At 34.5% G+C, this 25,025-nt stretch overlaps 6 protein-coding genes across 7 annotated transcripts; 3 read left to right on the plus strand and 3 right to left on the minus strand.

Moving 5' to 3' along the window:
* Positions 1–1,687: 1,687 nt before the first annotated feature.
* On the minus strand, positions 1,688–2,146 carry LOC141659674 (uncharacterized). Its single transcript, XM_074466599.1, has one exon. The coding sequence runs from the start codon at positions 2,144–2,146 to the stop codon at positions 1,688–1,690; it is 459 nt and encodes a 152-aa protein (XP_074322700.1).
* Positions 2,147–2,583: 437 nt separating this feature from the next.
* Positions 2,584–3,699, minus strand: LOC141659676 (uncharacterized). The gene is made up of 2 exons (XM_074466600.1): positions 3,170–3,699; positions 2,584–2,995 (listed from the first exon to the last, which is right to left on the minus strand). Exons 1-2 carry the CDS (start codon positions 3,697–3,699, stop codon positions 2,584–2,586), a joined length of 942 nt encoding a protein of 313 aa, XP_074322701.1.
* A 2,214-nt stretch (positions 3,700–5,913) lies between these two features.
* On the plus strand, positions 5,914–10,038 carry LOC141662031 (mitogen-activated protein kinase kinase kinase 5-like). Its single transcript, XM_074469082.1, has 11 exons — positions 5,914–6,619; positions 7,034–7,648; positions 7,725–7,812; positions 7,894–7,956; positions 8,046–8,209; positions 8,380–8,455; positions 8,617–8,676; positions 8,755–8,880; positions 9,067–9,228; positions 9,305–9,402; positions 9,529–10,038. Exons 1-11 carry the CDS (start codon positions 6,183–6,185, stop codon positions 9,713–9,715), a joined length of 2,076 nt encoding a protein of 691 aa, XP_074325183.1. The 5' UTR covers positions 5,914–6,182; the 3' UTR covers positions 9,716–10,038.
* A 1,095-nt stretch (positions 10,039–11,133) lies between these two features.
* LOC141662034 (peroxidase 10-like) lies at positions 11,134–14,203 on the plus strand. The gene is made up of 4 exons (XM_074469086.1): positions 11,134–12,760; positions 12,957–13,148; positions 13,276–13,441; positions 13,532–14,203. The coding sequence occupies exons 1-4, from the start codon at positions 12,545–12,547 to the stop codon at positions 13,939–13,941; spliced, it is 984 nt and encodes a 327-aa protein (XP_074325187.1). The 5' UTR covers positions 11,134–12,544; the 3' UTR covers positions 13,942–14,203.
* An 865-nt stretch (positions 14,204–15,068) lies between these two features.
* LOC141662033 (peptidyl-prolyl cis-trans isomerase CYP40-like) lies at positions 15,069–22,316 on the plus strand. Of its 2 annotated transcripts, XM_074469084.1 has the most exons (10): positions 15,071–15,307; positions 16,976–17,476; positions 17,728–17,815; positions 17,910–17,962; positions 18,672–18,776; positions 20,390–20,465; positions 21,181–21,218; positions 21,474–21,534; positions 21,901–21,959; positions 22,079–22,316. In XM_074469084.1, exons 1-8 carry the CDS (start codon positions 15,137–15,139, stop codon positions 21,525–21,527), a joined length of 1,086 nt encoding a protein of 361 aa, XP_074325185.1. In that variant the 5' UTR covers positions 15,071–15,136; the 3' UTR covers positions 21,528–21,534; positions 21,901–21,959; positions 22,079–22,316. The 2 variants fall into 2 exon arrangements, with proteins under 2 accessions (XP_074325186.1, XP_074325185.1); XM_074469085.1 differs by lacking the exons at positions 20,390–20,465; positions 21,181–21,218; positions 21,474–21,534; positions 21,901–21,959; positions 22,079–22,316 and having other exon boundaries at positions 15,069–15,307; positions 18,657–18,776.
* A 147-nt stretch (positions 22,317–22,463) lies between these two features.
* On the minus strand, positions 22,464–24,576 carry LOC141662032 (patatin-like protein 3). The gene is made up of 5 exons (XM_074469083.1): positions 24,447–24,576; positions 23,990–24,171; positions 23,693–23,885; positions 23,393–23,554; positions 22,464–23,195 (listed from the first exon to the last, which is right to left on the minus strand). Exons 1-5 carry the CDS (start codon positions 24,531–24,533, stop codon positions 22,665–22,667), a joined length of 1,155 nt encoding a protein of 384 aa, XP_074325184.1. The 5' UTR covers positions 24,534–24,576; the 3' UTR covers positions 22,464–22,664.
* Positions 24,577–25,025: the final 449 nt, after the last annotated feature.

Genomic DNA, 25,025 nt, shown 5'->3' on the forward strand with positions numbered 1-25,025 from the left:
TATCTAGAATCCGCGTAAAATCAAAATCTATATAATCCATTAAAATTCATGAATTATATATAATACATTAAAATTTTAGTTAAATACACCCCCTTTGTAGTTTAAGGATTCAATAGTTTAACATATATATAATACTAATTTTTTTTTATTTTTTTAATAATAGGATAAGCTGTGACTATAGTTTAGTAGGATAAGTAGACTATATGAGTAGTAGTTTAATAATTTAGTAGTTTAGTGGATATATAATACTATTTATTTATTTTTTAATAATTAAAATTAAGGAACAACCGTTATTATAATACATTCTGGTTATTATAATATAGTATAGGTAGATTGTGTATATGTAAATACGGTTGATCATATAATATATTTTTAATATTATTTTTATTTCTTAATACAAGTAAAAAAATGCAAATTTTATCATCAAATCAATATTGAAATATTTTCATTTCTCTAATTCATTTTTTTTGTTAAAAAATTATTTTACTTTACAATTTATTTTTAACCTTTAATGGTACAAGTCAAAAATGAACTGACGTACATACTTGTGATTTGTGAACTGCAAGTGTACGGTCTAAAACATGTTTCCATGAACTCGGGGGTTAAGCGGCGGCAGAGGCGACCGGGAAGCAGTACAGATACGCATCAGAGTGTGACAAGTTGTCAATCCCCCAAGACCCTTCTTGCGACCCTTACAGCAGCTCCAATGTTGGGTCGCCTAATTTAACTTTTTCTGGGGTCCGCATGTACCAGGTCAAATTGGGTTGGTCAAGTGAAATAATTGGCCAACTTACTTCAATGTTATGCCCACTTCCTTTAATGTGTAGGATCCAATTTATTCATATTATATTATATTTCAAATAATTTAATTTTTATTAAAGTAATTAATTATTTTTATTCGAATTTAATTTAATTTTATTATGTTGCAATTATAGTAATAAAATTAAAGTAATTTAAAAACATCTCACACAAAAATATTAAATTTAAAGATTACATAATAATACCAAAAATGTAAAAACAACACATGAATGAAAAACATAATTATCAAAATACATCACACAAAGCACTAAATTTAAATGTTACAAAATAAAAATTAACGATTATTAGCGAACCGGGATATATGCTCAACCAAATCATTTTGTAGCTGACGATGTGCCCGTTTATCACGCATCTGTATAGTGTTTTAAATATACGTTTCATATGCGACAAAAGGTTCTTCGCCCAGGTTTGGTTGTGATAAACCATTTATTGCATCATCGTAAGTTGGCAGGGGACCAAATTGAGTGGCGTACGTGTTTCTCTCGTCTTCAACAATCATATTATGTATTATGATGCATGCTCTCATGAATCTTCCAAGATCGTCTTTGTCCCAAAAGTGTGTCGGACCACGTACAATTGCGAAACGGGCTTATAACACACCAAATGCTCGTTCAACGTTTTTTCGCTGACTTTCTTGAAATTTTGAAAATAATTTTCTTTTCTCACCTTGTGGACGTGGTATTGTTTTAAAATATGTTGTCCATTCAGGATATATTCCATCTGTTAAGTAATATCCCACATTATAATTATTTTCATTGATAGTATAATTTACCTCTGGAGCACGACCTTGCAGCACTTCGTCACATATTGGTGACCGATCTAAAACATTTATGTCATTGTTTGATCCAGCAACTCCAAAAAATGCATATCATATCCATAGATCGGATGAAGCAACTGCTTCTAGTATAATTGTTGCAACTCCTTTGTGACCACTCATGAACATTCCCTTCCATGCTTTTGGACAATTTTTCCATTGCCAGTGCATGCAATCAATACTCCCCATCATACCAGGAAAGTCACGAGCCTCACCCATTTGTAGTAGACGTTGCACGTCATTTTCGTTCGGCTTTCGTAAGTATTCACCTTCAAATAACGTATTTATATTGGAAACGAATTTTTTCAAGGCTTCAACCGCGGTACTCTCTCCAATACGAACGTAATCATCAACATCATCAGCAGATATACCATAAGCCAACATACACATAGCTGCAGTACACTTTTGTAAATGTGATAAACCTTTTCTTCTCACTGCATCAAATCTTTGTTGAAAGTATGGATCAAAATTTGAGACAACATCCACAATACGAAGAAAGACATGTCTCCCCATACGAAATCTTCGTCTCGAAATATTTCTTCTGGATATACTGGATTCGGTGAAAAATAATCATTCACGAGACGTTGATGACCTGCTTCACGAACTCTGTAAATACTTCTTCGAGGCGTGGATGTTGAGCTAAGCCCAAATATTTTATGAAAGAGCTCATCTCGAAGATTATTTTTAGTGTCATCGCAGAACTCATCAATAAATTCTTGAGTAAATTCTTCTGTGAAGCTTTCTCTTGTGGGTGTTTGATTCATGTTGGTGTGAATTGTAAGGACTGATACAACTAGTTTATATAGATGGTAAAAACGAATATATTCTAACATCCAACGACTAGTTTACAAACAAATAAAAACAAACAAGTAAAACAAGTACTAGCTTCTAACGGCTAGTTTACAAACAAATAAAACGAACAAGTAAAGACAAGTACTATCTTCCAACGGTTAGTTTCTTGCCCTAATTTTCTCGAGCATTGTTGCATGAATTCTCCGTTGAGCCTCATTCATTTTAGTAGTATCCGCCAAAATAACTTGTAAATCGAGCTCAGTTTGCTTCGTCTCAATCTTTTTTTGTCGAGTCTCAATTTTTTTTTGCTTCATCTCATTGATTGTCTCCATTATTTTCATTTTCCTCAAGTCATTAACTTGAATAGCTTCATACTCTTCAATTTCCGCAGTTGTTGCCTTCCCCTTGCCCTTCCTTTTAGCAGTTTTTGTACCTTGTGGACGACTAACTAGTTCAAATTCATCAGATGTTGGTGTTTCGTTATTTCCCTCTGATGAGTAAGCTCCGGAACTACTTAATTTTGTTCTTTTAGAACTTGCACTAGTTGTAGGAGTTCTCCATTTGGGATATCTACGAAGCTCACGTCAATGATTATCAAAGCTGATCTTCTTCTTGTATTGAGCGAAATGAAGACTATGAGTTTTCTCAATTATGTTATCCAAGTTTGAACCACTCCCGATCATTCGTTGAGCCTCATCATAACATGATCCAAATTTTTGAGCACCTTCATTTATTCGTTGCCACCTTTTTCTCATAGCGACAACTCCTCTTTTGATTACACCAGGATTATCTTCTTCACAATATTCCTTAATTCGCTCCCAAAAAATTTCTGCTTTTTGATCAGTACCGATTAGTGGATCGATTGATTCATTCAACCATGCACTTATTAAGAGCTTATCTTCAACCCACTTCCACTGACCAATACTTTCTCGTACATCTTCGACTTCCACACAATCATCATTTAGATCAACAAAATTTGTGTTGCCAAAGGCCGGCACTTGTGAATCTGGAGAATTTTGGGTATTATTAGGCGGTTGTTGGGTTTCAAATTGTGAATTTGAATATGGAGGAAAAGGAAAATAATGTGGAGAATTTTGTGAATATGAAAATGGAAATTGTGAATTTTGAGGATGTGGAAATTGATATTGAGAATTAGGAGGTGGAGAATTAAAATTTTGAGGGTTTGTAAAATATGGATTTGGATATGGATATGGAAATGGAATTTGAGGATTTGAATTTTGAGAATTTGGAGGTGTAGGTTTATTTGGATTCATTTTTTGGTAGAGAAAAAACTAAATTTTTTAAGAAGATGAAAGTATGAAAAATGGGATATGAAAATATAAGATATATATAGGAACAAAATATATCCGTTAAGTTATATAACCGTTGATTGTTTACGTTGTTAATTAAACGATCATATTACTGTAGTGTATGCATGCCAAGTTATAAAACAAAAAGTAACAAACACAATATAAACAACAAAAGTAAAAAGTAAAAGTAAGGCAAAAAGACATTAAATTATCATAAACAATTGAAGTGGCCACTGCCCGGGAAAGTGGGCGTGCCCATTTCATTTCAATTCCTCCAATGTATATATTATGTGCCCGTGTCAGTTTGCCTGGCCCAATGGGGAGTTGGGCACTCCATTGGGACTGCTCTTATTGTATTGCCTCTGCAGCTATTACAATACCCGCCGCCTGGTTTTCACCGGTGCGATTTTGTCGGGTTTTTTGCGATTTTAGTTTCGGTTTGAATTTTTTGTCCGGTTTTAAGAATTTTTGTATTGTGGAGTAATAATCCTTGTATTGTAATAAAATATTACAAATTTAATTAAATATAAATTTTAAATTATAATATTCAATATTAAAGTACATTTTTAATTAACTTTGCTCCTTATAAGAATATTAGACTAAAACCCGTGCGATGCACGGATTATTTTTAATATTATATTTTTTTTGAATTTAATTTGAAGTGAAAATTTTAACCTCTAAAATTTATTTATTAGATTTTTTTGATAATATGATTTGATAATTATTTTAAATATACATGTGTATAGTTTAGTAAAATTTTAGTTTTTAAAGAAATATCACTGATCGTAAGATTTAGTTTTTTTTTGAAATTTATAGATATGTTTACAAAAGATAATTATGTTTTAACTAGAAGTTGAAATCTAGCCTAGTAAACGAATTATCTTTATTTTGGTATAGTGAATAATATTCAATATTAAAGTACATTCTTAATTAACTTTGCTCTTTATAAGAATATAAATAGCTAAAATTAATTATATATTTATACATCCAATAAATATAATCTTATTACATTACCATTCAAGAGAACTTAAAATAATTTTCTAAAATTGTTGGTGACCATAATCATCATCTTGTTATGTTCAAAATAATTTTACTTTTCTAACATTTTTTAAACTTTTTGAGTCAAAACCTTTTCTGCTTGTCATCCTCGCCTATTGCATTATCTTTGGTTAAGACATAAATCACTTGTTGAAACACTTACTATATCCATCTAGTTAGTGTAATAAAATTATTTATTAATTATTAAATTTAAATTTTATGTATTAATATCCACTTAATAATAATCTCTTTATGATAATACTTTTTCTTAGGATGAAGAATATTACATGGAGATTTTACTGTATTTCGATTATCTTATTCCTAATACTAATGGAATAGTATATATATTTCCCAACTGGCCAAAGAGGTCCCCTGTTGATCTTTTTTATCCAAATTAGTTTATGTTGGATTTGTTTGTTGAAAGTAATCTTAATCTATAATTATTTACTTTGGGAAAAATAAAAGTTTCAAAAATATGATCAACACGTATTCATATTATTAAAAATTATAAACAACGTGCAATCAATCAATCAGATCCATTAAATATCGTCTAACATAGTGTATGAGCAGAATATACCGTACGCAGTCTTACTCTCGTTCCAAAGAATGAATAGGTTGTTTACTCAAAAGACCCACGGCTTGTTTGTGCAGAGATACGTGTGCTTTAAGATATAAACAACATTCTTTTTTCGCAGCGAAGATTTAAAAGGTAGTTAATTGAAAAAGGTTAAGAACGTATGTAAACTCAAAAAAAAAAAAATCTTTTTACAATACATAGAGGCATTATTGAAAATTTCACAACAATTTTTACCATCAATTTTTAAAAAAAATTATTTTACAAACATAATATTAATCACCGCAAAATCAAATTTGTTTCAAGAAATCAATAAAATAATATAAAATCATAACATATAATTTTTTTTCTCAAATAAATAGATTCTAATTATACACGACATAACTTTTCCTAAAAATAATCCCCAATTCTATTATTTAAACACTTCAACTAAGAGATAATTATCAAATTGTCCGGCGTATTTGCTGTTTTCATAAAATGGGGTGATGCGCATGACTGTTATTATATAGGGTGATAAATAAAGAAAATAATATTAAAAAATGGGAAGCAGACGGTTTGACTAATGAAGAAAATATAAGAAGGAGAAGAGAGAAGAAGAGGCCTCGTCGTCGTTCCACAACCACCTTCTTAATCTCTCCATTTGAAAAAACCAGAAACATTCTTCTCCCTTCCCTTATTTTCAATCTCGTCATTTATATATGCGCATCGAAACAAATTTAATTTCGTCATCTAGACTTTTAACAATATATAATTGCATTCAAAACACTTTCAACATTTTTTCTCATGCAACGTCTACGCGTGCATGAGGCCATCACATACATTGTCGTAATCTCAGATGTACTGGTGGCAGAAATCATCCCTCGGTGATTCTCCGTCTCTTTCGATATCTTTCTCCGACGACATTCATCGTAAATCCTCGGGGTTTCGTAAAACATGGTCATTTAAATCTCGAGATTGCAGCATTTTTTCTTATGCTAAGAAACTACGTTCTGATCATTCTGTTAACGTGACTATTCGATCATCTGACGTTGTTAATTCGCTCAATAATAACTTGCCTCGTACGCGAAGCGACGAATACTCCATGGCTCCGCAACCTTTGCCTCTTCCTGAGGCGGCGACTACGCGTCAAGAAGGTGCGCATCCGTCTAGTAGTAGTACTGCCAACGTGCGCCTCCCGTCCCCTCCTGCGTTGAGAGAGGAGAGGGAGAAATCTGATGGTCATCGTCGTGATGCTAATGGCGACACTTTGAACTTAATCTCCGGAATTTCTAGGTAATAATCTTGTGATTCGAGCTGTCACAAATTGCATTCGTGATATTGATGTGAATACAATGTGCACTAATAGTTTGTACTTTTTCATTATTACTCCATGGCTCCGCAAGTGACTATGTTGCGGTAAAATTAAATTATGTTTGCAAGAGCTGTTAAGTCTCTGTTACTTGGATTACTCTTCACGGGTTTGTTTTTGGGACATTCCAAAAAACCTCATACTAGTGAAGTTATCTGTTTATTTATATTCTAGCAATCTGCCCCTCAGACAAACGATATGTGACAACTCCTAACGGTTTATGAACTCTATATATTGATTATTAATCTCAATGCAATATTCTATGCAATGACAATGCTGCTAACATTTCATTGTTCAACTTGTATAATTTTGAAAAAAATTCTGCTTTAATGTCTTAGTAAAATAGCCAGCCAAGGTTCTCGGAGAAACACAGATCATGCTGAAACTCTGGAATCCAGGAGGTTGCCAGGTAGACGATTTGGCGGAGAAATGGCTAGGAACCACAAGCTCAATGTCCCTATCAGTATTCCTGTTAGCTCTTTCTCAAGTCCTTCTCTCAGCCCTAGCCCGGGGAACAATGCTTCTGATGCTTTTACATCCCATCACTTGTCGTCTCCATCTGCGTTTCAAAATTGGTCTGCGCCTGAGCTTCCTCCTCCAGACATGATCCTAGGTCATGAACATCCTTATCATATTTACGAGAAGACTGCAACTAATTCTGATAATTCCCCGCTCCCTAATCAAAAAACGAGTTTTTGTCACAATGCCATTAGTCCTCACGGAGCTGTGTCACCGTTGCATAGAATACCACCTGATACTTCAACAACACGACGTGATGGTAGTAACCAGACTAATGTGCATCCTTTGCCGCTCCCTCCAACTGCTTCGATAGCTTCACAACCACTTCCTAGTCCCAAAGTTTCAGCTAAGCCAGGAAAAGGAAAAGGTCATTGGAACAAGGGAAAACTTATTGGACGTGGGACATTCGGTAGTGTTTACGTTGGCTCAGACAGGTTCATAGTACTATGCTTCTGTTAATTATATACTTATCGGGAAAGGAAGTTAATACTGATTTTGTTTCTTCTACAGAGAGACTGGAGCATTGTGTGCAATGAAAGAAGTTGAATTGGTAGCGAATGATCAAAAATCTGCAGAATGTATAAGGCAATTAGAGCAGGTTGGACTTTATATTCCTCTCCTCAGTTCTACAATAACCAAGTTTGTTTTTTAAAGTTCTTATCTCTATCTATAATCGCAGGAAATTCAACTTCTGAGTCATCTAAAGCATCCAAATATTGTACAGTATTATGGTAGTGAAACAGTAAGTGCTTTACTGTTGCAGAATGTCGAATCTTGTCAGTTAGTAAAACCAGATTATATATGCTAAAGAATTTAATCGGTTACGTGCAGGTTGGTGATCGGTTTTACATATATTTGGAGTATGTTCACCCTGGTTCATTAGTTAATTATATTCGCGACCACTGTGGAACAATCACAGAGTCTATTGTACGCAACTTCACACGCCACATTCTTTCTGGTCTCGCTTACTTGCATAGCACAAAGACAATACACAGGTACATATCTTTGTTTAGACACTCTCGAGTACATTTTTGTTGTTGTTGATAAAGCTTGAGGGCCAAACTTAAAGCAAAACGAATATAGTTTTAAGATATATTGAATTTTTAATCTTAATCGTGAAGTTGTGTGTCTGAAATGTGAAGTTTGACACTAATCTTGCATATAGGGACATCAAAGGAGCCAATTTGCTTGTTGATGCATATGGTGTTGTCAAGCTGGCAGACTTTGGAATGGCAAAGCACGTAAGTTCCCTAAAGCGCTAATCACTATAATTGTCAATGGAGAACTTAAGATCACTAAATCAATGCATGATAGAGTTTTAACCAAAAGTGTCTCGAGAATTATTTTATTGGTTTCTATGATATTTCATCAATTTGGGATTAAAAGATGAATTGGTATACAGCTGAATGGACAAGCAGCAAACCTGTCACTGAAGGGAAGTCCATACTGGATGGCTCCGGAGGTATGTAGCTTATAGCAACCCTCCTCTTCATTGCTCTCTGTAAAACTCTTTATACTGACAATGTATTGTTCTCTGCAGCTCTTACAGCCTGATATGCAAAATGATACCGGTCCTGACCTTGCTCTGGCGGTTGATATCTGGAGTTTGGGTTGTACGATTATTGAAATGATGGACGGGAAACCTCCTTGGAGTCAATATGAAGGGGTTAGTACTTGTTCTTGCCTGATGTTTCTCATAAATTACAGTTGTCTTTACTTAAAGTACTAGTTTTAATAAGATCATTTTCACTTTAAAAAGGTTCATACCCTAGCATAATATCAGTTGCATACTTGCATTAATCACGCATTTCTCTCTGTTGTGTAAATTGATTACCTGGTTCTGTCACTACAGCCTGCAGCTATGTTCAAAGTTCTGAAAGAGACTCCACCGATTCCTGAAACATTGTCACCTGAAGGCAAAGATTTCTTGCTATGTTGCTTTCGAAGAAATCCAGCAGAAAGACCGTCAGCTAGAATGTTGCTAGAACATCCATTCATGAAAAACTCACAGCAGGTAGTTCTTTTGTGTTTCTACAGTTATTATAATGTAGCTTGGATCATACTTAAAACCATGTAATTTACGCTGACAGGATAAAGCACATCCCGGAGCAGAACATCTAATTCACAAGCATGACAAATTTCAAGTATCTACAAGTGCAGAAAGCACAAAAAAGAAGGTTTCAAATAGGTCATTTCTCTATCCTCACTTTCTCACCCCTAACACCCAAAATAAAGCACATTTAAAAATGCATCCCAAGTTGCAAGTTTTGAATGATGGCTTAAGCATAAAGCTGTGAATTATTTTCTTCTCCAGTGAGACGATCCGTAAAACTGTTAGTGATATTGCTGATTTGAAAGTACCCCTTAGTCAGTATAGTGGTACTACTCTTGAAGCTCTTCTAGCATCAAACCAAACAGGTTTTGGCCATAGCGCGGATCATCCCAGTCCTTCAGCTTCCCCTTCTACAAAAAAGGTTGTTAGAATTTACCGGACACAGTGATGTCAGATAAACAGCCATTTCCACATGACATGGTTTTGCTTTCTCTTTTAATTCAAGATTTGGTGCATTGGCTCACATTATATGGGACTAGCATGGAATTGCAGCATGTGGCCTTGCGGCGATCTTCCAAAATCGTCGTGTCAACAACTTTTGGGACTGAGAATTTCGAATCAGGCATTGTATACTAATAGCTTGCTTTGCTAATTTTGAGGTCCAGCAATTATAGATTCACTTGTCTTGTAATTTAGATGAAAAAGTGCAATCTTTCTGATAATTGATAGTATTATATTTTGTAAATTTTGAGAGTAAAAGAAGAAAGTTAAATGAAACTTGAGAAAAAAACAAAACAGGGAAAATTAAAATTTTAAGCCTAGAACAGCATTCACGTGATTACATTCTCAGCGACCTTTTTGCTCCATACACTCGCAAATTTGTCTCATCATATAATTTATTGACATCCATCCAAACAATATATAATAATCCTTAGTCCATTTGCCTAACAATAATACAATCAACAAAGGGTCGGTGTAGTGATCGAGATCTTGGTCCTCACAGTTCGACTACTGGCATGCGCGTGAGTTCAACTATATAACAAAAGCAGTAATCCAGTAAACTGGTATACATAAAGTGTTTCTATAGAGAGAAAATGGAGGCACCCGAAATACAGTCGATAGATAATTCAAGAACTCTTCCCCAGGATGATCACCAAGACAAGGTCACAGATGAATGGTATTCACTATCTCTCCATACCCTTATGTTTTAAACTGCAATCTTTTTTCTTCTTTGATTTGTGATTCTTGTATTTATTATTTGTGCAGTTGTTCTTGCTTTTACAACTGCTGGGACAGCTGTTTTGACTACTGGTGCTGCTAATTTAGTACTTGTTTGTTTATGTTTGCGGAGATTAATAAACTAGTTGTTGTCTTGTTGATCGTTGATCGTTGTTACACTTACACTTATAGTTATGTTGTTCTTGTTTGTTTGATACAGTTATGCTGGTAATTCTAATGCTTGGTTGAGTTATTTTTCTTGTTTCAAATTATAGTTACTTGTTGTAGGCTTGTTTTCCCAATTCCCAGTCCTAGCGATTTCAAGATTTCTCATCCAAAACTAGGAGCAAACATTATACTATATGCTATACGAGATTTAAACTTAAGGATGTTTGTTATTTAGGTGGACTCCCAAGAGATAACGCTGAAATCTGAAAACTACAGATTCATATTCTGAGAAACCGATGTTCACGACTGCAAATTTGTTTCCAAGTTCTGTGATTATAATACAATTAAATTAAAGAGTTACTAACTAGCCTTCCTTACTAAATAAAACTTCATTCTGCACTTTCAATCTGGTAGAAAGATTCATATCAATTAAGTTCTTGTATCGAGTCCAAGAACCATTAGGAGTATGTCAAAATGACGAATAGCTGCAGGACATTTTTTAGATCGAATTGAGGCTTAGTGGAAAAGAATAGAATCTAACTTTGAAAAGTATTGAACATGAAGCGAATTTGAACTGTTTGATCTAGGACATAACATTTAACTGAGGTAGAAAATAAGTGGTTCCTACTAAATTTTGAAAGGTGGAGACTGGAGTCTCTGGAGAGGATTATAGTCAGAGTAACTATTGATCTTAAATCAATCTTGTATCATAAGTTTTTCATGTCACTAATATAAGACACTAATATATGAAATTTAAGTTTTTCACATGGACTTTGCTAGAACGGATAAATTTAAAGAAAAAACATATGATGCTGAGGGATTAATTCTCTTCCGAGAAATTAGATCACGAAAAATAGACACTTTATTATCAGATAGTTGTGTAGAATTCATTTAGTATCACAAATCACCAAGTTAGCCAAAGTTTTCCTGAGTCATTTGTTTCGCTTGTTCTCATAAGAACATTCTCACATTCATCCATATATTCTGTCCAAAAAGCCACAAGGACCATTAAGGAATCATCTTATACGTTATATGAACATCATCCTAGGTTCTATTTAGATCTATCTCAACCCGAGAAACCTCGTAGGGCTTCTGTCACACTTATTAATCAACACCAGACAAATAATTGACAGAATCTCCAATTAGAGTCATGGTTTATATGAAGAAGCAAAACCGAAACATTTCTCTGCATTTTAATGCCACAACAACCGCCCCCATATTCGTATTGGAATTTTATCTCACTTTACCTCCACCAGTTTATCCTCACCGCATCAAGTTGATGTCTGCTATGAATATTCTAGGACTAGGATTTATCAGATTCATTGTATACCTATTTCCACTTAAACCAGAACGGACATATAATAAGTTGCCACTTCTTGTCCATTCAAAGATATCATTTGTGCTGATGTACATGATCTAAGGATATGCTCTAGATGCTCACGTGCTTAAATTGTGAATGACTTTCTGAACTATCCGATCTTAAACTAAGGCAAAAAGGAGGATGCATGGCAACATCTGATCACAAAATTCTAACAATCAGTTCCAGAATTAAGATTTGGTACACTAATTGATTTATCGCTTGTTGACAACTTGATCTTTTTCAAGTGAATATCTCATCATTCCACTCAATATATATGTAAACAAGTCTTTGTATAAGCTAGTGAGGCTGACTGGTTTCTTCACTTACTTGAAACTATGGAACTATACCAGAAAAAAGTCAAGAAATCCAGAAAAAACACAAGTTTATAGTGGCTCTGCCACTTTCAAGATAGATAATAATTAATTTTATAGTTGCAACATGCATCTCCTAGGCACTTTTTCTGGTTATAAATTGCGTTGACACACTGCTACTCCACTTAAGACATTCCATTGTACTTGTGCCACTCGAAAAATGACTCAGTGTGCCTATAATCTCTCAGCTGTGCCATTGATTTTCCTTCTGTTTCTAGGTCATCTTGCCGAGAGTCAACTTGATTATAGGTTTTATGATTCCACTTGCCCAAACTTGACAAGGATCGTACGATACAGCATCTGGCCAGTCATTGCAAATGATACTAGAATGGCTGCATCTCTTTTGCGACTTCACTTCCATGACTGTATTGTAAATGTAATTAGATTTTTGAACTCTTTGTTATTTAACAAATTGCACAAATAATTACATTCAATTCTCCTTACTGAATTAATTAAAACATGCTTGATAAAATTATTTGTGGGCCTGAATAATGCATGCAAGACTGCATTTGCCAAACCTACAGTTGAATATATGAATTTTCTTTGTGTGCATACTAATTTTTATTGAACAGGGATGTGATGGCTCCGTCTTGCTTGATCCTACCAGCACATCTGCAGGCGAGAAGAATGCTCTTCCTAATAAAAATTCAGCTAGAGGTTTTGAGGTTATTGACAAAGTGAAGGCAGATGTGGAGAAAGCTTGCCCCTCCATTGTTTCTTGTACTGATATATTGACACTCGCAACCAATGTGGCTCTTAGTCTAGTAAGAAAATTTATTTATACATATGTGTTCTTTTAAACTTCTTTCCTATATCCTATAGAACACTTTTCATCTTGACTGAACCACTATTATTTTCTCTTCTAATTAACATTTTTTTTTGGTTTTTTAGGTTGGAGGGCCTTCCTATTACATCCCCTTGGGGCGTCGCGATGGACTCACAGCAAGTGAAAGTGCAGCAAACAGTGACATTCCATCACCATTTGAACCTTTGAAAAACATTACAGCAAAGTTTACATCTAAAGGTCTAAACTTGCAAGATGTGGTTGTTCTTTCAGGTAATCAGCATACTAGCATTCATGATCTTACGGATTAATTTAATACTTGATATAACAGAATTAATTCTTGTTTAATGTTTCATGACAAAGGTGCACACACTATTGGTTTTGCTCATTGCTCTACATTCAAGGAAAGGCTATTCGATTTTGATAATACTGGAAGTCCTGATCCAAACCTTGACACATCACTTCTAAGCAACCTTCAAAGTGTATGTCCAAATCAAGCTTCTTCTGATACCAACCTAGCTCCCCTGGACCCTGTAACAATCAACAAGTTCGACAACATATATTATAAGAATTTAGTAAACAAAACGGGGCTTCTACGATCAGACCAGGCACTTATGGGGGACAATGCAACTACTACCATGGTCCTCAACTATAGCAAGTACCCCTACTTGTTCTCCAGGGATTTTGGATCATCTATGGTGAAACTTGGCAATGTTGGTGTTCTTACAGGTCAAGATGGGGAGATAAGGAAGAATTGCAGGGCTATAAACTAAAAATAGCTGTTCCCTCTGTCCAATTTTCTACCTAAATAAGAATATGTATTGAAGTTGATTGAAAGTCCTTTGATATATTAGAATCTCGTGCCAACCAAGTTATGTAATATTATGTTAGTGTTCAGGGGTAAAAGCTTTAAACAGTTGTGTTTGTGCAATTTTGCTTGCAGTGTAATTTTTATCAGTATTCAACTAGTCAATCCAAGTTATGCATCATTAATTGTAACTTTGGAGCTTGCTTGGAGTTCGTTTTTTTTAATAATTATACTTGTATACCTTACAATTTTAGTACATGTTCTAATAAACTTGGGGTGAGTGAATGGAACTAGAACAAAAAATAAAGAGTAGTCCTAGATACCCTAGGTCTATTCCCAAAACTTATACCTAAATGACATGTCGAGGGATGCAATATCGGACACGGTTTGAAACCTGACTCGATCCTTAACCTGGTTTACTGAGAAAAAACCCGAAAGTGATACGAACATGACCTGCTCAACCCGAAATGACCCGTGTTTAAGAATTCATTTGTTTGCATTTCAATATTTGATTTCATTAATTTTAGTAATTTTAATTTAACCCGACCCGTTTACAAACACGAACATGACCCGAAATCCCAAATTATCATTCCTAGACGTGTCGTGACATTTATCATCATATTTTAATTTGGGGCCGCATATGAATACACACAAATCTCATCGAAAATTATCTAAGTATGTCCATTACAAGTCAGCGAACGAATTCAAAAATCATTCCGAAAGCTCTACACATTTGAGAACGGATTCGGGAACAATTCGGAGGCTCTAACTTTTCTTAATGATAAATACTATTTAATGACCCCGCACCTGGGCCCTTAAAAAGCCCAAACCAGTATCAGACAAAACTGGTGGTGGGCCGCATAAAATGATTAATGTCGTCTACTTGTTACAAATAAGTCAACCTTTCATCCAATAAAGTCAAACATCTCCACATAAACAATAGCGTAAAACATAAGCCATCAATCAAATCAAATCCAACGGCTCAAAATCCCGCATCCCCACCACATATCCTACACCGCCAATCCACCAAATAAAAACCCACCCACCTTCTTGATTACACTGTTCATCTCCTTATAAAAAACCAGGGTTTTTACTTTTTATTAGGGTTTTAACTCCTTAATCAATATATACAACAAAATTGTATCTATAATTTGATTGAAATGGCGAATCCAAGGGTTTATATGGACATAAGTATAGGAGGAGACATTGAAGGGAGATTAGTTATAGAGCTTTACAAGGATGTTGTGCCTAAAACTGCTGAGAATTTTAGGGCTCTTTGTACTGGTGAAAAGGGTATTGGTCCTATTACTGGGGTTCCTCTTCATTTTAAGGTCTTTTCTTGAAACCCCTTTTTTTGTTTTTTCGATTTCGAGAAATTTAAATACCCACGCACTCGTAATTAGGTATTAGGGATATGTACATTGTAAAGTTAGTATCTTTTTTGATTTTCTTGAAACTCCTTTTTTCTGTTTTTTCGATTTGGAGAAATTTAAATACCCACGCACACAATGTAATTATGTACTAGGGATATGTACATTGTAAAGTTAGTAGCTTTTTTAATTTTGATGGATTTTAATGTATACATGCACCCATATGGGTTTTTAAGGTCATTTATTGAAACCCCTTTTTTTGTTTTTGTAATTAAGTACTAGGGATATGTACATTGTAAATTTGGTATCTTTTTTAATTTTGAAGGATTTTAATGTATAGATACAGGGTGCCCATATGTTTTTAAGGCCATTTTATAAAACCCTTTTTTTTGTTTTTTCAATTTCGAGAAATTTTAATACTCACAGCACTCGTAATTAAGTACTAGGGATGGTACATTGTAAAGTTAGTAGCTTTTTAAAAATTTTGATGTATGTGTGTCTTGATTTTTGTTTAGATGGATTTTAATGCATAGATACAGGGTGCCCATATGTTTTTAAGGAATTTCTTGAAAGCCCTTTTTTTGTTTTTTGGATTTTGAGAAATTTAAATACTCACGGACTCGTAATTAAGCACCAGGGATATGTACATTGTAAAGTCAGTAGCTTTTAAAAAATTGATGTATGTGTGTCTTGATTTTTGTTAAGATTAATTTTAATGTATAGATACAGGGTGCCCATATGTTTTTAAGGTCATTTCTTGAAGCCTCTTTTTTTCGGTTTCGAGAAATTTAAATACTCACGCACTCGTAATTAAGTACTCATATATACATTGTAAAGTCAGTATATAGGTTCTTGATTTTTGTTTAGATGGATTTTAATGTATATACAGGGCACATTTTTATATGTGCGTGTATGTGGTGTTAGTTTTTCGAGATGTCACATTGTGTGTTTTCGGGTTAAAGATTTAAACTTTGACTTGTGATATTCTTGAATTATGTTGGGTCATGGAATTTTGGTGAGGAATGATAATGAATAGTAATAATGATGATTTTTTTGTTAATAATAGAAGAGATTACAAAGATGTTTTATTTATTATTTGATCCTGGTTCTAGGTTATATTCAATTAGGATTAGAAAGGTGTGTAGTGAATTAGTGATACATTTATTGCCTTCTGAAGTTCGAATTTTACAAATTATACTTTGTATTTGGTTGTGAAGCAATTTAAGCTCATCGTATCCATGCACTATACAGTATTTATGTAACTATCTGTAAGGAGTAGATTGCATGCATTGTATTCCAAAAAGTTAATTTAAAGTGTTGGTAAAGATTGTATATGAATATGAGATTTCCTCTCTTTTCTGTTCTAATTTGAAGCCCCTTTTCTATATAATGTTGCTTTAGAAGCTGTTTAAGCGAAATATGCTTAACTGTGGCTACAGTTGTAAATATTTAATTATTCCTTATGGTCGTAATTAGAGGCTAAAGAAACGGTGAGGTCATAAGCTCCACCACTTGAGGGTTTTTGCAAGCTGTCTTTTAATATTTCGGAAGCCATTTTTTTCTTAATTTGATGTCAAAGGTTTTTTTCTTGTAATGTTAATGTCAATTATGTATTGGTACACATGACAGGGTTCCTGCTTCCATCGCATTATCAGGGGCTTTATGGTACAAGGAGGTGACCTATCTGCTCGAAACGGAACTGGTGGGGAATCCATCTATGGGTTGAAATTTGAAGATGAAAATTTTGAGTTAAAACATGAGAGAAAAGGAATGTTGTCCATGGCTAATTCGGGTCCTAATACCAATGGTTCTCAGTTTTTTATAACCACTACCCGTACATCTCATCTGGACGGGAAGCATGTTGTGTTTGGCAGAGTAATCAAAGGAATGGGGGTTGTTCGTTCAATGGAGCATGTTGTTACTGGAGATAATGATTCTCCTACTTTGGATGTTATAGTGGAGGATTGTGGTGAGCTTCCTGAGGGAGCAGATGATGGGATATGTAACTTCTTTAAAGACGGGGATATGTATCCTGATTGGCCAGCCGACCTAGAGGATAAATCAGATGATGTTTCCTGGTGGATGAGTACTGTGGACTCCATTAAAAGTTTCGGGAATGAACAGTTCAAGGTAGCTGCTGTAGCATGTCTTCACTTTTTTACATGTTTAAGCATAACCATGAAATGTGTACATTTATTTAAAATCTTAATTCCCGTTTGTTTCCTTTCTTTTTTCTTTCTGATGAAGAAATTTTGTTGTAGAACTTTTGTTGGGGGTAGCTACTGGCCAGACATATAATCTAACTGCTTGACAGAAAATGTATCTTATGAATGGTCGTCTTCATGTAACTGATTCTTGATGTCTATTCTGTTTTATTACAGAAGCAAGACTATAAAATGGCACTTAAAAAGTATCATAAAGCTCTTCGCTACGTGGACGTGTGTTGGGAGAAGGAAGAAATTGATCAAGGTGAAATGCACTATCATCAGGATCCACTATAGTGTTCCTTGCATATGTTTGCTGTTAATCTCTAAACTCTAATGCATATTTGTGCTATTGACAGCTAAAAGCAATTCTCTAAGGAAAACAAAGTCTCAAATATTTACAAACAGCTCTGTAAGTTTCTTATACCTGCAGCTCCATTTTTAGCTTAATAAGTAATTGATATAATGTTCTTCAGTCATGATATAGATATAAGGTAGGCTCTTTAAGCGCCTTACGTAAGCTTTCTTCTGGTAATTATAAACTCTATTGAAATTATCTTTATTAATAAAAACAATAGTCATTCTGGCAAATTGCATATGGCTGGCAGTCACTTAGGGCTACATTTTACGATGTTGTTTATCTGCATAATGTTTTTCTGATATGTTACTATGTGAATGGAACCTTTTACTTCGAAGTTTCTGCATGTAATTTAAGCAATGGTGAGGGAAATTACAATTGAACAATTTCGAAAGTCTCAGATTGAATTTTCTTTTGAAAAAAATCCTAGTTTAATTAGAGATCTATACATCATTTCAAATTGAAGGGTCAGAAGGAAATCAAGATCTAAAATGGCCTGGAATAGTTTGGAATGAGATGTGAAGTTGATTAAATAGCACCCTTATCCTTTAGTGTGACATTACTCTGAGTATCTGATAAAAACTATTATGTATGTATAACATGATAAATCTTCTGGTTTCTATGCATATCTATGTTGCTCTACCCTGCTCTTGAATTACTATGCATATCTATGTTGCTCTATCCTGCTCTTGAATTACTGGGAACTGATCATGTTTGTGTGATCTGTACATTTGACAAAACATATAAGAAATCTCTAATTTAGGCCTGCAAATTGAAATTGGGAGATTTGCGAGGAGCATTGTTGGATGCAGACTTTGCGATCCGTGATGCAGAGGATAATGTAAAAGCTTATTTTCGCCAAGGCCAGGTTTGTTAGTTTACGTGATTCGGGTATTCTATTGAGTAGGATATGTAGCATTACTGCATCATTGCTCATGTTAATGGAATAATTATCAAATGATCTTTGTTTGCATTGTTAACATGATACAGCTGCACGTAAGGTGAAACATTTATTCAATTTAAAATTTGAGAAAGTAATTTTTTTGGAGTTCTAAATTATTATCTTGAGAGTTGAGACTGCTTCCAATACTAATATATATATATATAGGGGAATGATCAAATACAAACTAAAATTAAAATAGAAATTTAGAACTAATTTAAGCCATTAGATCTATCCAATCTAATGGTCCCCCTAAATCAAACCACTCAACTACCCTGCACTCTCCCACACTCAATTTCAGTTTTCCCCCTCCGTTTTTAATTTGATATTTCCCGTCAAACCGTAATTTTTTTTAAAATCCAATTTCACTGTATTTTTCTACATCTCTCAACGATCGATTTGCATATCATATGTGTTATATTTCGAATTAATCTTTAAAAAAAATTATTTGGTTTCTAGTTTCTATTCTAAATTGGTTTGTATTGGAGTAGCCCCCTATATATATATATATATATATATATAGAGAGAGAGAGAGAGAGAGAGAGAGAGAGAGAGAGAGAGAGTACACACACACACACACATATATATATATAGAGAGAGAGAGAGCTTCAACCATTAGATTAAATAAACATATGACAACACTATCAAGTTAAGTTTATTACTGCCCCGAAAAATAAGTTAAGTTTGTTACCAATAAATTTATCTTGATATAATGTTATGTTGGCAGTGGCACATGATAATTTTGACAACGGTATCAAGTTAAACAGCGGACACTAGATGGAGCAAAAGTTTAACATAATGTAAAATTAACTTAATTACAGCATAATCCTTTTTTAATATAATGATATCATTAGTAAACATCTACACGCAGTGTGTGGATCACTAGGAGGCTGACAGTACTAAAAAAATAGATGTGGATGGTTAAGTCCAGGATGAGCTGTCCTGAGCTCTAATGAGAAGTAAAACATAATTCAAAACCTTTGATCGGTAAAAGCTCGGGATGTTGGATACCAGAAAAGAATTTTTTCAAGTCTGTCCATAATTTTGTTGAGCTCTTCTAACAAAAATACATGTTCGGACTTGTGAAGTTAAAATCTATTGAAGGAGTTCTCCACTTCTCCAGTTCTTATTTTCTTAAATCGCAGGGCTAAGAACTTTATGCAGTTCACCTATCCTATTATTCCATTTTCGGCATCTAGTGTTCACTGCTTTAGATGCAATGCGGACATGTGGTGTATAGGAATTTCGTCCCTTTAGAAAAATATTTAGATAACCTGTGTTGTTTTCATTTTTTTGGTATATTGTTCTTGCTTTAGTTGTCCAATGATTGTCAATTACGTAGAATTTCCCTCATACTCGTGAGTAGAAATTATCATTCATTTTGACATGTCTTAGTCATGTTTGTTACTCCATTTATCATTTTGCTTAGTTTTCCACCAGTTATGATGTTATAAATATGTTTCCGATGTCCAAGTTGGCTGAGTTGTTATTTGTTCCTGTGAGCTGTTTCTTAATGTACTGTTTTATTGTGAATTCACCAGGCATACATGGCACTTAATGACATTGATGCTGCAGTTGAAAGTTTCAAAAAGGCTTTGGTGTTGGAACCCAATGACGGTCAGTTCATCAAATCATCAATTGTATTCTTGTCATATATGTCGTTGTTTCTCCTATGTTTTTATTCTGTCAGAACTGGTGAAATCGTGAAGTTTAAACTCTCTCTAATAGCAGTCTTGTAGATATATTCTTTAGTAGTGTTGAACCTGTTACCATGTTTATTAAGTTTGTGATTACCTTACTACAATGATAAAGGTTTCTGTTATGGTAGTCGCTTGTACGAGAACTTGTTTATCACTTGTATTGAAGTTGTCTAACCACTTGTTTGTTTGTACAACTACTTGTTTATTGTTATAAAGGACATAGGTTCAGCTTGATACTTTAATCTGAAATTTCCTGAATAAGTAGCACCTTTGTCCAGATATCGTGTAACTAAGTTTTGTATATTAATATATAAAATCTAATAATACACACTGCTAATTGTTTATTAGTTAAAATACTTTAATTGATTGTTGGTAATTAGTAGTGTGACGAAAAACTGAAATTTACTAGGCTCAAAGATGAGATTTGAATAAAAAAAATGTAATGATTTATCTGTGGACCACCAGTACCCTGTATTTCTGTATTGTATTAGTTCCATTAGCTTATCCGTCTTCCACTGAGCTAAGAGCTGATCATCAACTGTATTAAAAAAATGTGTGGATGTTATGGTAAGGGGCTAGCCCATTTGGTGCTACAAAATGCTGAGGAGCCCTCTTGTCTTGTTATTGTGCAGGTGGCATAAAGAAGGAGCTTGCATCTGCCAATAAAAAAGTAAGTGGCTCCAGTTTTTGAAACTTCAGTTTTCTCCTTGAGCTATATTTTGTCAGACAAGAATTTTAGATGAGCACTACTTACAAATGACACAACATTTAAATTAAGGAGTTCAATTTATACTTTGTAGTACAAGAGTTGCATGAATACTCTTTTCAGAAGCTATATCTTTGCCAGCAAATATAGCATTAGATCTTAATGTTACATTTTTACTGAACTTCGAGGTGGGGTTCTCTAATTTGTAAATATGTGCAGATTGCTGATAGACGTGACCGGGAGAAAAAGGCCTACTCCAGAATGTTTAAGTAGAGATCAGGTAGTTTCTGTTTACCGGAGACCTGTGTTTGTACTCTGAAATCACGCCACTTGGTTTAGTGATATCCTTCCCAAAGTACTTTCCAAAATGAATTCCTATGTTACTTCGAAATTGCTAAAAAAATTGAAATTTCCGGTCACTTCCCGATGCATTGTGTAGGAAGGAGGTTTTTTTCCCCCTTAATCAACATTCCAAAGTCATGGATGTTAAATTTGTTATTAAGGGAGTATAATTTAATCTCTTTATTCCATATATGACCCTAAAAGTAGATTTTATACCATGTGAATTTAGTCTGAAATTTCACATTTAGGCAGGCTTCTTAAATTTACCCTGTGAGTGAATTTGTGTCCGAAATTTTAAATTTAGGTTACTGGATATCGGCAGGCTTCTCAATTGCACACAAATCGGCTTATAGAAAGCATCAGGTAACAAATTTAATTGACTGTTTTGAAAATATGTTTTAAGCTGATCAGATCAAGAGCTACTTGCTCTTTTTTTTTGTAGTATTGCTTCTGTTAAAATTTACTTTACTTTCATTTTGCAGGTTTTGTGGATCATTGAAACATGAAGATGCTTTTAAGACAATACGAGAAACTCAAAGCTTGAACCCAATTTTGTTCCAAACATTTTGTCAATCTAGGTTGTAGCCTTTATTGCTAACTTTGAACTAAATTGCAGTTATTTGTCAAACATCGGAAAATTATGTGATGGTGCACGTGAAAAATGTTCTCCTGTGAACATATATGGATAATTATTTTCCCTGCAAAAATCCTATTTTACTACTTCGGTCTTGCTTATATTTCGATCTTGATCTCGAGCTGTCACTTGTATTTGTGTTTTAGCTCAAGTGGTCTAATTACATAAGCTGAAACTACTGTTTAATAACATATTAAACTGCTACTTGCAAATCAAGGTCAGGATGCTAATCATACAGTTAAAATACGACTTTAAGGTTTTTCGAGACAAAAAATAACACATTACTCGTGATAAAGCGGATATTATCATATTAATGCATGGTAGCGAGATATCGAGATTATACTTTGGGACCTTCATGGGAGCAGGGCTATAATTTTAAGTTTTTCACCAGAAAGAAGACCTGGTAATACCTAGTTACCTACTACCAGACTTGTTCAAGCCCCCAGCCTAAACTTCCTTTCATCTGAAAGCATCTCAGCAAAATGAGCCAATGCCTCAGAATTGGTACCCTCTCCGGCCACTTGCTCAAACATGCCGGTATCCAAGTTCACTCTTGACACCGGCTTCTGTAGAAGCTCTTCCCCGATTTCAGAAAGTCTGTCCATGTTCTTGGTGGTTGCAACATCAACGGATGATTCATCACCAGTCAAGCTATCTTCCTGAACGCGGAGATAGTTCTTCTCTGCATGAAGGGCTTGAAACAGCGAAGACACGTGAATGTCAACCATGTCCTGGCTTGCAGCACCATAAGCATCAAGGATGGGAGTGTTACCATTGTCGAAAATCCAATTTAGTATACCCCATTTTGAGGCTTTTTCTGCGTCGTACTTCTGTTCATACTTGGCTGAACCGGTACCAAGTGATATAACTAGCATCCTTGTAGGGTTAATTGGTGTTGTATCGTCAACATACTTAAAGTTCCCGTTCAAGATTTCATTGGTAATGTGAGTTATAGCCACTTGAGTCTGAGGAGGAATTAACACTAATTACTCTTCTATTAGCTACTAAAATATTTCTATTATAAAGATTCATATACATCTAATATGTAGGAAGCATATGTTATGAACTACAGTAAGCATATGTTATGAACTACAGTAAGCATCAAAATAAATTGCCCTGTTAATTAGCTTGTGTTTTTGAAATGTTTGTAGATATTCAATACCGGATTGTTTGCAGCAATACCGCCATCAATGAGATCGAAAGTGCGTATCCTTCCATCTTCATACGTGGTTGCGAATTTGTGTGCTGGGAAGTAGGTGGGAGCTGCAGATGTTCCGAGGCATACATCAAATAAGCATGCATTCCTAGAGGTATTTGCTCTTGCCTGCAGTACGAATTAAAGTTATACTCTTGTTATTGTGTTTCAGAAACTTTTTTTTGAAAATCGTTATATATTTGTCTCCAAAATCTTCTTCCCACAAAACGGAGCTTGAGGATGGAGATTGATCATTGTAATATGTACCTCATCAGAACAAAAAATTATTGGATAAAGGCGTTTGATATCAAATGATGGTATGATAACATCTGTGAGGGTCTGGTTCAATGTCATGTCGCCTACTAACGCTCTCACTATTGATCTAAGTTGTTCACCATTGTACTTAGGCCCTGTTAAAGTAACAAATAATCTTCTTATGTTCCGCAGAAAGCCCCGGAAGCTGGTGAAAACAACATAACTGACTAGTTAGTTTTAGTGATCATGCATTTTTGGAGCAAATTTAATCAACTTACCAGTCCTATATGTTAGGTTATCTATATGTACCTGGCCCTGGGGAATATTTTGGGTCCATTCTCCTGGTAAAATGCATTAATGTCTTTAGCAGCGAAGAGAGGGCGATTTTCATCATTAGGAGCGGTTAGCATGGTTGTTACCAGCCCGCCGGTGCTGGTTCCAGATATCACATCGAAGTAATCTGCAATTCTTGCGCTTGGCCCGTCTAGTTCCTTTGTTATCAAATAATATTACTCTCAGTTATATAAGAAATCTTTGACATTGCAGCACAAGTGTATGATGAGTTATATAAGAAGTGTTAGAATAATATAAGATCTTGAAAAAGGTCATTCTCTAACACTCTCTAACACTTTGAAGTTTTAGAGTAACTGATACCATGTTAAGGAACCAGTTACTCTAAAACCTTAGAGAATGGTCTTTTCCAGGATCTTATATTATTCTGGAAAGGGTCATTCTCTAACAAGAAGTCTATTGTGAGCATGGTCACCTGGAGCTTGGATTCAAGAAACGCGAGAATGGTTCCAGGGATGATGCCTCTGATGCCACCGCCATCGATGCTCAGCAATGTCACCATCTTCCCTTTTTTTGGAGGTGATGCTGTGGAACCTAAACATCCATATGTTGTTAAGAGTACTAGTAGTGATACATGGAGAAAGATATGTGTTTTCTGCATGGCTTTTACATTGAGTTGCAGAGCTAGTGCACTATACTGATTTATACTACAGCATATGTTAGATTAGGAAATGAGTTGATTGGTTACGTAGCTTCAGTTATTAAACTACAGTTATGATATTTCCTAATGTTAGGCACGAGTATGATCATGTGATCAAAAGTCAAATTAGCCCAATTAGCATGTGATCAAAAGTTAAACTACTTCGTTTTAACTTCTTTTTTTGGTCAGTTATGTACTTATTTGTTAATCAAGACTTTAAAACATTTACCAGTTACAACTTTTAAAGTGACTTTTTAGCTTGATGTTGAACCAAAATGTGACTTTTTAGCTCAACGCCATGTTTAGAGCAACTCAATGACTTGTGTAAAATGGTTATAATCATCATAATTCAGA

Source organism: Apium graveolens, chromosome 5 (assembly GCF_009905375.1).
Source record: "Apium graveolens cultivar Ventura chromosome 5, ASM990537v1, whole genome shotgun sequence".
Classification (NCBI taxonomy): Eukaryota; Viridiplantae; Streptophyta; class Magnoliopsida; order Apiales; family Apiaceae; genus Apium; species Apium graveolens.

Excerpts from the sequence above, each read along its gene's own strand:
- LOC141659674 (XM_074466599.1), bottom strand. The coding sequence starts at position 2,146 with ATGGGGAGACATGTCTTTCTTCGTATTGTGGATGTTGTCTCAAATTTT.
- LOC141659676 (XM_074466600.1), bottom strand. The coding sequence starts at position 3,699 with ATGAATCCAAATAAACCTACACCTCCAAATTCTCAAAATTCAAATCCT. Across the intron at positions 2,996-3,169 it reads GTTGTCGCTATGAGAAAAAG|ATATCCCAAATGGAGAACTC; the intron begins GTGGCAACGAAT and ends TGAGCTTCGTAG.
- LOC141662031 (XM_074469082.1), top strand. The coding sequence starts at position 6,183 with ATGTACTGGTGGCAGAAATCATCCCTCGGTGATTCTCCGTCTCTTTCG. Across the intron at positions 8,881-9,066 it reads CTTGGAGTCAATATGAAGGG|CCTGCAGCTATGTTCAAAGT; the intron begins GTTAGTACTTGT and ends CTGTCACTACAG. Across the intron at positions 9,403-9,528 it reads AAAAAGAAGGTTTCAAATAG|TGAGACGATCCGTAAAACTG; the intron begins GTCATTTCTCTA and ends TTTCTTCTCCAG.
- LOC141662034 (XM_074469086.1), top strand. The coding sequence starts at position 12,545 with ATGACTCAGTGTGCCTATAATCTCTCAGCTGTGCCATTGATTTTCCTT. Across the intron at positions 13,149-13,275 it reads CCAATGTGGCTCTTAGTCTA|GTTGGAGGGCCTTCCTATTA; the intron begins GTAAGAAAATTT and ends TTGGTTTTTTAG. Across the intron at positions 13,442-13,531 it reads AGATGTGGTTGTTCTTTCAG|GTGCACACACTATTGGTTTT; the intron begins GTAATCAGCATA and ends TTCATGACAAAG.
- LOC141662033 (XM_074469084.1), top strand. The coding sequence starts at position 15,137 with ATGGCGAATCCAAGGGTTTATATGGACATAAGTATAGGAGGAGACATT. Across the intron at positions 20,466-21,180 it reads GGTGTTGGAACCCAATGACG|GTGGCATAAAGAAGGAGCTT; the intron begins GTCAGTTCATCA and ends GTTATTGTGCAG. Across the intron at positions 21,219-21,473 it reads TTGCATCTGCCAATAAAAAA|ATTGCTGATAGACGTGACCG; the intron begins GTAAGTGGCTCC and ends AAATATGTGCAG.
- LOC141662032 (XM_074469083.1), bottom strand. The coding sequence starts at position 24,533 with ATGGTGACATTGCTGAGCATCGATGGCGGTGGCATCAGAGGCATCATC. Across the intron at positions 24,172-24,446 it reads TTCTTGAATCCAAGCTCCAG|GAACTAGACGGGCCAAGCGC; the intron begins GTGACCATGCTC and ends TTGATAACAAAG. Across the intron at positions 23,196-23,392 it reads GTATTGCTGCAAACAATCCG|ACTCAAGTGGCTATAACTCA; the intron begins GTATTGAATATC and ends ATTCCTCCTCAG.